The following is a 12,326-nucleotide window of genomic DNA, read 5'->3' on the forward strand; positions in this document are numbered from 1 at the left end:
GGATCCAGCCCTCTTTTATAAACTGGTGAGTTTGTACTGTTGTCTCATGGCTAGAGTTCTGCAGTAAAAGCTGTATCTTCGTATGTGTGTGTATGTAGGTTAAAAAAAATTTAGATGTATGTATGTGTTATGTGTTGTGTCTACATGGTACCAAATTGGCTTATAAATAAATGAGTGCTCATAAACAAAGTAAATAAGTTCAAATATTTTTCAACTTCATGTGACTTAAATGATCTTTAGTAAATAAGCTGGCTTTAAAATTATTGTTAAATAAAAATAGAAATGTCTTCAAAACTATCAGCATACATCTTTTTTCTGAGTTTATTGACTGAACGATTTTACATTTGTCTCTATTGGATATTTAGGGTGTCAGGACTTTGCATAGAAGGTTTTAAGACTATAAAACTAACCAAAACCAGAATGATCTTTGTATGATTTTTTGATAAATAAGATGAATATTGTTGGTTTAACGATACCAGCTGAATCTTCCGAGTTGTCAGCAAAAATACACATGCATTTAACTTTAAGGTTCTTAGGTGAACATCTGATGGTCACAGGCTATAAAAATGATTAAGAAGGCCAGGAGTGGCAACTCACATCTGTAATCCCAGCACTTTGGGAAGCTGAGGAGGGAGGATTGCTTGAGCCTAGGAGTTTGAGACCAGCCTGGGCAATGTAAGACCCCATCTCTACAAAAAAATAAAAAAAATTAGCCAGGCATGGTGACACATGCCTGTAGTCCCAGCTACATGGGAGGCTAAGGTGGTAGGATTGCTTGATCCCAGGAGGTCAAAGCTGCAGTGAGTTACGTTCATGCCAATGCACTCCAGCCTGTGAGACAGAGCAAGACCCCATTTCAAAAAAAAGAAAAAGGTTAACGATAAAATAATTTGAAATGACTAGTTTTGTCTAATATCTCAGTTTTCATTAAGTAATCTAGGCAAACTTAAAAATGCATGAAATGTAAATTGTATGAATGCTTGTAGGCAAATGTTCCATGTAGCTTAAAATCCTAAAATTATTTTAGATGCTTGTTGGGTGTCTGGGTCATTTCCAGTTAAGAAAGGGTTATAATATGCCACAAGATTCTGAGGAGGCCGCAAGACCTCCAAGGAGGCCAGCAAATCAGAAGAGAAAGGGGTGCCGGTTGCATGGAGAAAACTTTCCTAATGCCTTTCAAAACCAGAAACTGTCTTTGCTGCGAGCAGTTTATGCACCGAAGGTTGACACTGCTCCGTCAACAGGCAGGGCACCAGCAACAGCCCATATTTCAATGGAGCCCAGTGGCCACTTGGGCTTGTCTCTGGGTCCTGCCCACTGAACAGCAAAGGGCACCTAGGCGCAGGCAAATACCCACAAGGGGCTTCAGGTAGGCTCTCCATAATTTTTTGTTTGTTTTGGTTTGGTTTTTTTTTGAGACGGAGTCTTGTTCTGTTGCCCAAACTGGAGTGCAGTGGCACGATCTCAGCTCACTGCAGCCTCCGCCTCCTGGGTTCAAGCGATTCCTCTGTCTCACCCTCCCCAGTAGCTGGGACTACAGTACAGGTGTGTGCCATCATGCTCAGCTAATTTTTCTATTTTTAGTAGAGACGGTGTTTCGCCATATTGGCCAGGCAGGTCTCGAACTCCTGACCTCAGGTGATCCACTCACCTCTGCCTCCCAAAGTGCTGGGATTACAGGGGTGAGCCATCGCGCCTGGCCTCCAAAATGTGTTATAGGACCAGGAGGCCCATATGTCCGCTGTGCAGTAACAGACCTGTTACACTGAGACAGCAGAGTTTGCAGCAGAGGAAGAGATTCATGATTGCAGGGCACCGAGTAAGGAGATGGGAGGAGACCCTCAAATCCATCTCCTTCAGGAGTTCTGGGCTGGGGCTTTTAGGGAGACTGTGGAGGGCTGGAAAATTGGGATAGTTGATTGGTGGGGCAAGGGGGATGAAATCATCAGGGTGTACAAACTGCACTCTTGGTTTAGTCAGCTCCTCATGGGGTCCTTCGGAGCAGCTAAGTCAGTAGCTCCATCAGTATGTGGGACCCAAAGAAATATCTCAAAGGGAAAACAGCGTTTTCTAAGGTTCAAGTTGTGATCTACGGAGCAGTTAGGGGAACTACAATCTTGTGACAGGGTCTACATGTTTCAGAGGCAATAAGACACCAAGCAGCTACGAGGAAGCAGTCAGAGAGCACGCCAACTTAGTGATTGATGCTGATGTGCTGCGAGCTGGGTTCATTTTCATTTCTCCCCTCCCCCTGCCCTCATTAATTTTGTAAAGTTTATAGGGACAGTTTCAGGTACAGATCCTGTACAGGAAGTGCCACTGAACACAATGAGAGCAGGAAGACCCCACTCTAGGTTCCAAAGGGCCACCAACCAGGACAGTGACCGTGGGGGCCTCACCTGAGAGACTGCTACAGACCAGGAACAGCGCCTATCAGTGCATGCACCATGGTGTTTCTAGCCCCTACATTATCTGTGCACAAATTCCATGCTACTCTTAACACAGGAAGGGACTCAGGCCTAACAGGGCAGTGGGCTGTGCCAAGGTGACCTGTCCAGGAAGTAGCTCCAGGCCTGAAACTTGGGCTTCTCCTGCCTTGTGGGCCTTATTGCAGGACCCAGACAGGGGCAGGGCTGGGGAGGCAGGAAATAGTGGCATGAGGCCTATTCAAACTGCATGAGGAGACCAGCACCCAATTGGAGGCTGTGCCTAGGGCTGTGCCAGGTGACAGCCTGGGGACATCTACATGGGTCCTCTAGGAGAGGACCAGCATGTTGGGGTCTAGGTCCATGCTAATCCCTAAGAGATTCTGCCTGATGGCCACTAGAGAAGGATGGGCCACTTTGTGCATTAGCGGGGATGAAAGAAGCAGCCAACCCCCACTTCGCCCTGCAGCATCTGCATTCTGAGGCAGCCTTGCAGCTCACCGTCAGTCTATCAGATAGGGAGCTCACCACTGAGGGCAAAAGGGGTTCTGCTTCACACCAGACCCCTTAAAATCCTCTGGAGCCTTCCCCTTACCTTTGGGGTCAAACCCCTACTGCTTGGCACGATACTCAGGGTCCTCACTAGGGGCTCTCATCCCGCCCCCAACCTGCTTCTGTGTTGTCTTCCCCCAACCCCCCACCTACTGCAAGGGCCACACCTCAGCACCTGCCTCTAAGCCTGGCCCTGCCAGTAGCACCCAGCACAGGCAGGGCACTGGGAGAGAACTGGGGAGGCTGGCTCTACCTGCCAGATGAAGAGGCCACACAAGGCCACAGTTACTTGGCTGGTACTCAGTTAGCCCTTCCTCAGTGACAAATGCGTGGGCCCAAGGAGGAGGGCCAGCCCTCACTTCTCAACAGGACCCTACAGGGACCCTGCTAAAAACTTAGTGGCTATGGTCAGGCTGTGCACCTGGCCACAGCACAGGGCTGACCCTGCAAGGCAAGGGAATGTGTCCTTACTGAGTGATCTTGTCTTGCACCCACTGGTCCGTTAGTCCAACGATGGCCCACCTGGAGGAAGAGAAGGCAGTGGAGCCAGCCTATAGCCCACCTGGGCTCAATGAGGCCTGGGGGATGGAGTGAGATGATGGAACAGGCCCAAGCTCAGCACTCTGGGGAATGTCCTGCCAGTGGGGCCAGACCCTGGCTTGCCTCAGTCAGGTGGTCTCTCTCCTTGAGGTGGAGAGGTTAAAAGAGTAACTGGAGCCTCGCAGTGCAGTGTCTGCCACTGTGGGAGCTTTAGGTACTCAGAGGAGGAAAACCTCCCAGGACAGCCATGGGAGCTATAACAGGAGCCAGCACTCTTGTCCACTCCCAGGCCACACTCTGCTCTTGTCCTGCACTCCTGACCCCAACACTCGAAGTGGAGTTGATGCAATATCACGGCAGAGGCCTGTGCTGAGCTGTTCGTGACTGTGGTATCACTTCATCTCTCTGAGCCCCTCATGTCACATGCCTCCAGCACAGGGGGCCCTAGTTGTGTTCACATCTACTCATCCTGCAGCTTAAAGTAGCAGGATGTAGAGTAGCAGTGTTTAGGCCTCTGGTGAGCCTTCGAGGCTCCCATCTTCAGGCTCATCTTTTACCTGAGACCCAGGCAAGGCCTGGCTTCCCCAGCATGACGGCCTCCCCACGGCAAGAGTGACTGGGCCCCACTGTGCCCAGTCATGCCAGGTGCAGCCCGCACAGCGGACTCAGAGGAGGGATGATGGTTCTTCCTACATCAAATTTTGCCACCATATGACAGGACTGCAAGGATGCCTAGCAAGAGCTGCCTCCTTTTCTGCAGAAAGCATCTCACTCTGTCACCCAGGCTGGAGTACAATGGCACAATTGTAGCTCATTGCAGCCCTGAACTTCTGGGCTCAGGAAATCTTCCTACCTTAGCTTCCTGAGTAGCTTGGACTACAGGTACATACTACGACACTTGGCTAATTTTTGAGACAGAGTTTCATTCTTGTTGCCCAGGCTGGAGTGTAATGGCACAGTCTCGGCTCACTAAAACCTCTGCCTTCCGGATTCAAGCGATTCTCCTACCTCAGCCTCCTGAGTAGCTAGGATTACGGGCACCCACCACCAGGCCCGGCTAATTTTTTTTTTTCTATTTTTGGTAGACAAGGTTATACCATGTTGGTCAGGCGGGTCTCGAATTCCTGACCTTCCAAAGTGCTGGGATTACAGGGGTGAGCCACCACACCCGGCCAGTTTTTTTTTTTTTGAGACAGGGTTTCACTTCATTGCCCAGGCTAGTCTCAAACTCCTGCACTCAAGTGATGCTCCTGTCTCGGCCTCCCAAAGTACTGGGATTAGGGAAGTAGGATTAAGGATGTGAGCCACTGCAAAGGCTGCCTCCTTCAAACCTCACACTCCTCCTGTCACTTGAATTTACTGAGTACAGGCTGAGCAGCAGGAGTGGGGAGGGTGAAGCTGTACCGTATTCTCTTCTTCTGCATCTCCAACACTCCAAGTCCCATGTTTGCGTGAAGCTCCCAGAGCTTCACAGTTAGGAAAAAGACCAAAATCACACACATTCCCAGAAAGGGGCTGCATCTGACACTCCTGGTGGGGACAAGGGAAGCGCTCTCCCTGTGGGAGGACAGAGCTGCTTATGTGGCACTGACCAAGGCAACAAACACTCCCACACAGCTGCCGCAGGGGCTACGTACCACAGCATGTCATTCAGGTCCTTGGACAGCATCCAAGCCAGCTCAAACATCACCATGGCTGACTGTAAGGAAGCAGAGAAGTCTAAGGCTCGTGGGAGGGGCGCGTGCTGGGGCTGGGCCATGCAGCCAGGCTGGACTTGAGCCAGAAGGGCCCTGGCAAACCCCTGCGGATGGAGGGTCTGCCTGGCCAGGGCATGTGGGTGGATTCCAGCCCCACATGTGGGATGAGTACACTAAACAGAAGAGGAGGACTGAAAGTAACTCCTTTGCTAGCTAAAATCATTACTGTCTGTATACTTTATCCTGTAGCAAGGGAAGAATTCACTTGGTAGGGGCAGCCCGGGTGCAGCACTGGCTGGGGCCTCTTTGCATCTCCCTGTGTTCCTGAGTGATGCCCAAGGCAGGCACTGAATCCCGAAGGCCAGGAGACCCCATCATTTGCCTGGCTCTGCATCCGCACACTCCTCCTGCTTGGCTGGCGTCCTCAAACACATTCCCAGGAAGGCCAGGTGAGGAAGAGCCCTGGGTCCAATTATTTGAATATTAAAGAGGGAGGGGCCTCAGCACCTCTGGTGAGGAGGGTCTTTCCAACAGGGCTGTCCACATTGGAGCATTTAACTCCCATAAGCAGAGGATCTCTATTTGGTAAAAGACCTTGAGGAAGACTGGCGTCTGACCAGAAGACCCTAAGATCCCCTTTGCCAGGAAATGCGGGCTTCCTCCAGGGAGAGAATTTCCAAGGGAACTGGCTCCATATATCTGGAGGGAGGTATCTTCTCTAAGTAAGCATCAACACCCTCCCCACCAACTGCTTAGAATTTTCCATTTGCAAGGACTGAGCAGAGACAGCAAAAGGATGATCCTTCAAAGGACAATGGAACCTTGACAATAAAAGGGAGACTGGAAACATGGTGCTTAGAGCTCAAGGTCCCAGTATTAAATTCTAAGACTAAATACAGGATGTTTTATTGAAACTTATTTCCTAGGGCTCCTTAAGACCTTGAGCTCTGCTCAACACTATCGACATAGTAGGTTTTCTACACTAAATTCTGTTTTGTAAAAGACACACACTGATGGGCCGTTATAAGTCTATAGCGTTTTATCTTCTCGCACAGAGACTGGTACAAACTCATTCTGTATTTTTGATGATGAACAAAAATAAACGCTGCTCTTTGATCACCTATTGGGTGCAAACGATCATCTGAATAATTACCTCTGAAATGAGGATTATTCTCTTTACAGAGGAGGAGGTGTTTAAGGCTTAGAGAGCTTGCAACACCTGCCCAAGGTCACACAGGGGGAAGACATGGAGCTCAGATTCAAACCAGGCTTTTGTGGCTCTAAAATCTACGTTTCTTCTTCACATTTGAGGACACTGACCCCTGGAGTCAGAACTTTATAGTGAGTTCCACCTATTCATACTTACCGATGTCCCATGATATTCATACTGCTCGTAGTCAAAGAGGATGTCTCTTCTGTAATGACATAAAATGCAGGTCTTCAGCAGGAAGTAGCAGTACAGGAAGCCAAATATTTTGGAAAAATGCTAAACTTGACAGTATTCAATGAAATGCAAATTAAATCACGGTACTATTTGTTTTCACATATTGACTCTTGGTTGTTTTTTTTGTTGAGACAGGTTCTTGCTCTGTCTCCCAGGCTGAAGTGCAGTGGTGTGATCACAGCTCACTGCAGCCTTGACATCCTGGGCTCAAGTGATCCTCCTAACTCAGCCTCCTAAGTAGATGGGGCTACAGGCATGTGCCACTACACCCAGCTAATTTTAAAAAAAAATTTTAATAGAGACAAAGTCTCACTATGTTGTCCAGGTTGGTCTCAAACTCCTGGGCTCAAGCAATCCTTCCACCTTGGCTTCCCAAAGTATTGGGATTATAGGCATGAGCCATAACACCTGGCCACTTATTGACTCTAGCAGAATGTATACGTATAACGTTGGGAAATTAACACAAACTGCCAGTGGCAATGTATGATGTAAAGAGGTATAGTTCAGAATTCCAATTCAGAGAAATTGTCCCATAATTACAATTCAAAGGAAAAAGCAAGACAAAACTTGCTGTGTGCACAAAGTAAGTCACTGAAGCCTTATTTATAATGGCAAAATATTGGAAGTAACCTACATTTCAAAAAGAAGGGAAATTGCCAATTAAGTACTAGGCTGTTTAGAAAGCCTGTTCAGAACTATTTTAAATGGTTATATTAAGTAGAAAGATGGAAAATCAGATGTATATCATGTAAAATATGCACAAGTATGTAAACCCAGGAATAGAAATCCAAACCCAGAATCTCTTTGAATTAGGCAGTGTGATTATGGGTTATTTTCACTTTTCTTTCCTTATGCTTCCTGAAATGGTTTTATATTATCCTTTCCTGGTTTGTTTTTAGAGATAAGGTCTCGCTCTGTCACCCAGGCTGGAGGGCAATGCACAATCATAGTTCACTGCAGCCTTGAACTCTCCTGGATTCTCCTGCCTGGGCCTCCCAAAGTGTTGGGAATACAGGCATGAGCCACCACACCTGTCTTACGTTGTCCTTATCCGAGGGGGCAGCCTTCCTCCTGTGGCAGTGGCAGGAGTGCATGCCCTCAGCTGAAACAGGGGGAACATCAGCTGGATGGCCTGGGAGACCTTCCATGACAGATCCAGCAAGGGCTTCCCCTGGGACCCACCTCAAGGGCACTGCTGCATGCTCACTTCAAGCTAGAATAACCTTTCCAATATTTTCATTTTAGCGCACTTCTTATAAATAATTTGTAAATCAAAGTATCTACACTGGAAAAACTTGATAAAAATAAAGAGCCGGGGCCATGGTCTCTAATGGATGGCATGTACCTGGGAGACCTTGGGGCTGTCCTGTCACTCATAGGACCGGGGAACAACCTGGAGCTCTTCTCCAATGCAGCGGCCACAGGTTCACTCCCAGAGCCACTGGCCCAAAGGTTCTAAACTCAATGAATTATCCTGAGACAGAAAGTCAGAGGTATGGATGGCACTACAGACCCCGAGGCAAGTGGGCTCCTGGTGCTGGGAGCAGCTGGAAGCACAGACTCACCTCCGGGCCTCCCACTCTTGCCGCTGCCTCCTCCGCATGGTTCGCTCCACTATCTCCTGATATAGGGACAAAGAGAACAAAAGGTGGAGCAAATGCACCAGGAATTTATTCCCACAGCCCAAGAAGGTTCCAATTTGGCAGAAGTCAGTAGGCCCAGACCCCTGAGAGAGAACACGGTCACACCAGTGCCCCAAGCACACCCTGTTCCTACGGAAGAGAAGCATGGAGGCAAGGGATGGCTGTGACCCCTTCTGGCTCCCAGCTCTCCACACACCATGGGCAGAAAGAGTAGGGGCTTCCCAAGCACCTGCCCCAGGTAAAACTGTGTTCATCCACCCTAGCTGCTGTCACCCACAGCACTATGGGATCCAAGGTAAGCTCACACCCACTTTGTACCAGCTTCCACATCAGGATGGATGAGAACTAAATTTCTTATATTCGATCATGCGTTAGGAACTATTCTAATGTTACAGGCACAACCTCGTTTAATCTTCACATCAAAGGCATGGAATAATGTGGTAGGTTTAGAAATCCATGGTCCCGAGACTCCTGCTTCTGGGAAAATGGAGTAAATATGTTTTTCCCCATACATTCATTAAATATACCAAAAACGCTTCGACATCATAGATCAAACAAACAAAGTAAGGCTGGGCACAGTGGCTCACGCCTGTAATCCCAGCACTTTGGGAGACAGAGGCAGGCAGATCACATGAGGTCAGGAGTTAAAGACCAGCTGGCCAACATGGTAAAGCTCCGTCTCTACTTAAAATACAAAAATTAGCGGGCGTGGTGGCACATGCCTGTAATCCCAGCTACTTGGGAGGCTGAGGAGGAGAACTGCCTGAACCCAGGAGGTGGAGGTAGCAGTGAGCCGAGATTGTGCCACTGCACTCCAGCCTGGGTAACAGAGCAAGACTCTGCCTCAGAAACATACAAACAACAACAACAACAAAAAAAAAAACAAAGTAAGACTCTGAAAGGTAGAGGTGAAGGCAGAGCAGTTAGGGACTCTGGGACATGAGGAACAACACAGTGTTCCTTGAGTTTTCCTTCTGGCTCATATATGCCAGACTTGGAGCTGAAAAGCCAGCAACCTAGAAATACCAACAGGTGGAGACAAAAAAACAAAACAAAACAAAAAAAACCCCACAAAACCTGCTCTGTCTAGTCAAAGGACTAGGAAGGAGCAGCCTCCCAAGACAGAAAGCTTTTAGGCAATAGCCCATCTACTCTAGCCACCACCACCAAGAACATCCATATCCACCCCAGCAAAGGCCCAGTGGGAGCCTAGGCTCCCATCCTTGCGAAGCTGTAGCAAGGCACCCCAAGCCCTCTGTCTGGTGGTATCAGAGAAGCCAAGGAGGGAACTGAGACTGCAACCCCTGCTGGTTGGTGACAAGTCCATACCCCACCTCTGGGTGGGAGAACCAATGGTGGGAGAACCCAGACTTCCACCCCCACCTTCCAGTAATGAGAAATTCCTCCCCTCCCTGCTAGGAGGGTATCAGAGGCAGCAAAGTGGGAAGCGTGGACCTTCACTGCCCCAGGTGATAGACATCAGGTGGGGAACCTGATCTTTTACCTCTACCTGGCATCACTCACTCTCTTTGCCAGAGCCATGTCAGAGAAAGCCAACTAAAACAGAAGACTTAAAGAAGACACGAAATCTCATCACATAATACAAAAATCTCCTGGTTTCACTTGAAAATCACTCATCATACCAAGAACTACGATGATCTCAAAATGAATGAAAAAAGACAACCCACCGATGCCAACATCAAGATGACAGAGTTGTTAGAATTATCTGCCCAAGATTTTAAAGCAGCCATAATAAAAATGCTTCAATGAGCAATGACAAACGATTGAAACAAATGAAAGCCGGGAAGCCTCAGCAAAGAAATAAGAGATCTAAAGAAGAGACAAGTGTTCTAAACAAAGTTTAAGAAAGAAAGAAAAAAAATATATATATATATATGAAGAAAAAAGTTTAGAACTGAAAAATACAACTGGAATATTAACTCAGCAAATAGGCTCGAGAACAGAATGAAGGGGACAGAGGGAAGAATTAGTGAACTGGCAGAAAGACAGAAATTACCCAATCCGAGCAACGGAGAAAAAATAGACCAAAAAAACTAGAACCTCTGGGACTTGTGGGGCTACAACAAAAGAGCTAACATTCACGTCATCAGTGCCCTGAAGGAGGAGAAAGAGGGTGCACTCAAAATACACTTGAAGAAATAATGGCTGGAAATTTGGCAAAAGCTGCTGGCTGGGTGTGGTGGTTCACACCTGTAATCCCAATACTTTGGGAGGCCGAGGCAGGCAGATTGCTTGAGGCCAGGAGTTTGAGACCAGCCTGGCCAACATGGAAAAACCTCATCTCTACTAAAAATACAAAAAAAGTAGCCAGGCATGGTGGCACATGCCTATAATCCCAACTACTCAGGAGGCTGAGGCAGAATTGCTTGAACCCAGGAGGCAGAGGTTGCAGGTCCTCCAGCCTGGGTGACAGAGTGAGACTCTGCCTCGAAGAAAAAAAAAAAAAAGACATAAACTTGCAGATTCAAGAAGCTGGGTAATGGGAGGTGGAGGTTACAGTGAGCTGAGATCGTGCCACTGCATTCCAGCCTGGGAGACGGGGCAAGACTCTGTCTCAAAAAAATAAGAGAAACAAATAGGGTAGACACAAATCCACACCAAGACACATCCTAACATCCTAATTAAACTTCTGAACACTCAAACAAAACCAAAATATCTCAAAAACAGCCAAAGAAAAATGAGACTTTCATGATAGGGAAAAAGCCTGAATGACAGACGATTTCTCATGAGAAATCACGGCAGCCAGAGTAAGTGGCACAGTATTTTCCAAATGCTGGAAGAAAATAAGTATTAACCCAGAATTCTACATCCAGTAAAAGTATCTTTTAGGAACAACAACAACAAAAAAAAAAATCAATAAATTCTCAAAGATGGAAAACTAAGGGAATTTATCTCCAGCAGCTCTCCCCTAAAGGAACGGTTAAAGGAGACACTTAAATAGAAAGGAAATGGAAAAGAAACCTTATAATACTGGAAAGGAAGAAAAAAATACAAGAAGCAAAAATGAGGTAAATACAATAGGCTTTCCTTACTTATCCTCTTGAGTTTGTAATTATGCTTAATTACTGAAGCAAAAATTATGACACTGTATATGTGGAGGAAATATTTAAGAAAATTATATTATAAATGGGGCAGAGTAAAAGACATTAAGAGAAGACAAGGCCAGGAACAGTGGCTTATGCTTGTAATTCCAGCACTTTGGGAGGCTGAGGCAGGTGGATCACCTGAGGTCGGGAGTTTGAGACGAACCTGGCCAACATAGTGAAATCCATCTCTACTAAAAATACAAAAATTAGCTGGGCATGGTGGCGCACACCTGGGGTCCCAGCTACTCGGGAGGCTGAGGCAGGAGTACTGCTTGAGCCCGAGAGGTGGAGGTTGTAGTAAGCTGAGATTGTGCCACTGCACACCAGCCTAGGTGACAAAGTGAGACTCCACCTCAAAAAAAAAAAAAGAAGGTAAGGTTTCTACATGTGACTCAACTGGTAAAATGATACCAGTAGACTGTGATAAGTTATGGATATGTAATGTAATCACCTGAAACAACCACTAAAAAATCTATACAAGGAGATAGACTCACAAACACTAGAGGAAAGAAAAAGAAAGAAAACAGGCTGGATGCAGTGGCTCACGCCTGTAATCCCAGCACTTTGGGAGGCTGAGGTGGGCGGATCACCTGAGGTCAGGAGTTTGAGGCCAGCCTGCCCAACAAGGTGAAACCCCATCTCTACTAAAAATACAAAAAATTAGCTGGGTGTGGTGGCACGTGCCTGTAGTCCCAGCTACTCGGGAGGCTGAGGCAGGAGAATCGCTTGAACCTGGGAGGCAGAGGTTGCAGTGAGCCAAGATCACGCCACTGCACTCCAGCCTGGGCAACAAGAGCGAAACTCCATCTCAAAAAAATAAATAAATAAAAAAGAAAAAGAAAATAGAATTAAAAAAAACAGAGACCAGGAAACAGAAAATGTCAGACTTAAGCCCTAACATGTCAATAACTAAAATA

At 47.1% G+C, this 12,326-nt stretch overlaps 1 protein-coding gene across 9 annotated transcripts in view; it reads right to left on the reverse strand.

Moving 5' to 3' along the window:
- CDC45 (cell division cycle 45) overlaps nucleotides 1–12,326 on the reverse strand; it is a 41,422-nt gene that overhangs the window by 18,339 nt on the left and 10,757 nt on the right. For 8 of the 9 annotated variants that reach the window (XM_063623352.1, XM_055253614.2, XM_055253615.2 and 5 more), the window contains 4 exons: nucleotides 8,225–8,280; nucleotides 6,582–6,630; nucleotides 5,156–5,217; nucleotides 3,450–3,500 (listed from right to left, as the gene is read on the reverse strand). In XM_063623352.1, coding sequence (XP_063479422.1) covers nucleotides 3,450–3,500; nucleotides 5,156–5,217; nucleotides 6,582–6,630; nucleotides 8,225–8,280 — 218 coding nt within the window. Of the gene's footprint in view, nucleotides 1–3,449; nucleotides 3,501–5,155; nucleotides 5,218–6,581; nucleotides 6,631–8,004; nucleotides 8,101–8,224; nucleotides 8,281–12,326 lie in introns of all 9 variants that reach the window. The other variant, XM_055253610.2, reaches the window with a different exon arrangement.

Source organism: Symphalangus syndactylus, chromosome 18, assembly GCF_028878055.3.
Source record: "Symphalangus syndactylus isolate Jambi chromosome 18, NHGRI_mSymSyn1-v2.1_pri, whole genome shotgun sequence".
In the NCBI taxonomy this organism is placed as follows: Eukaryota; Metazoa; Chordata; class Mammalia; order Primates; family Hylobatidae; genus Symphalangus; species Symphalangus syndactylus.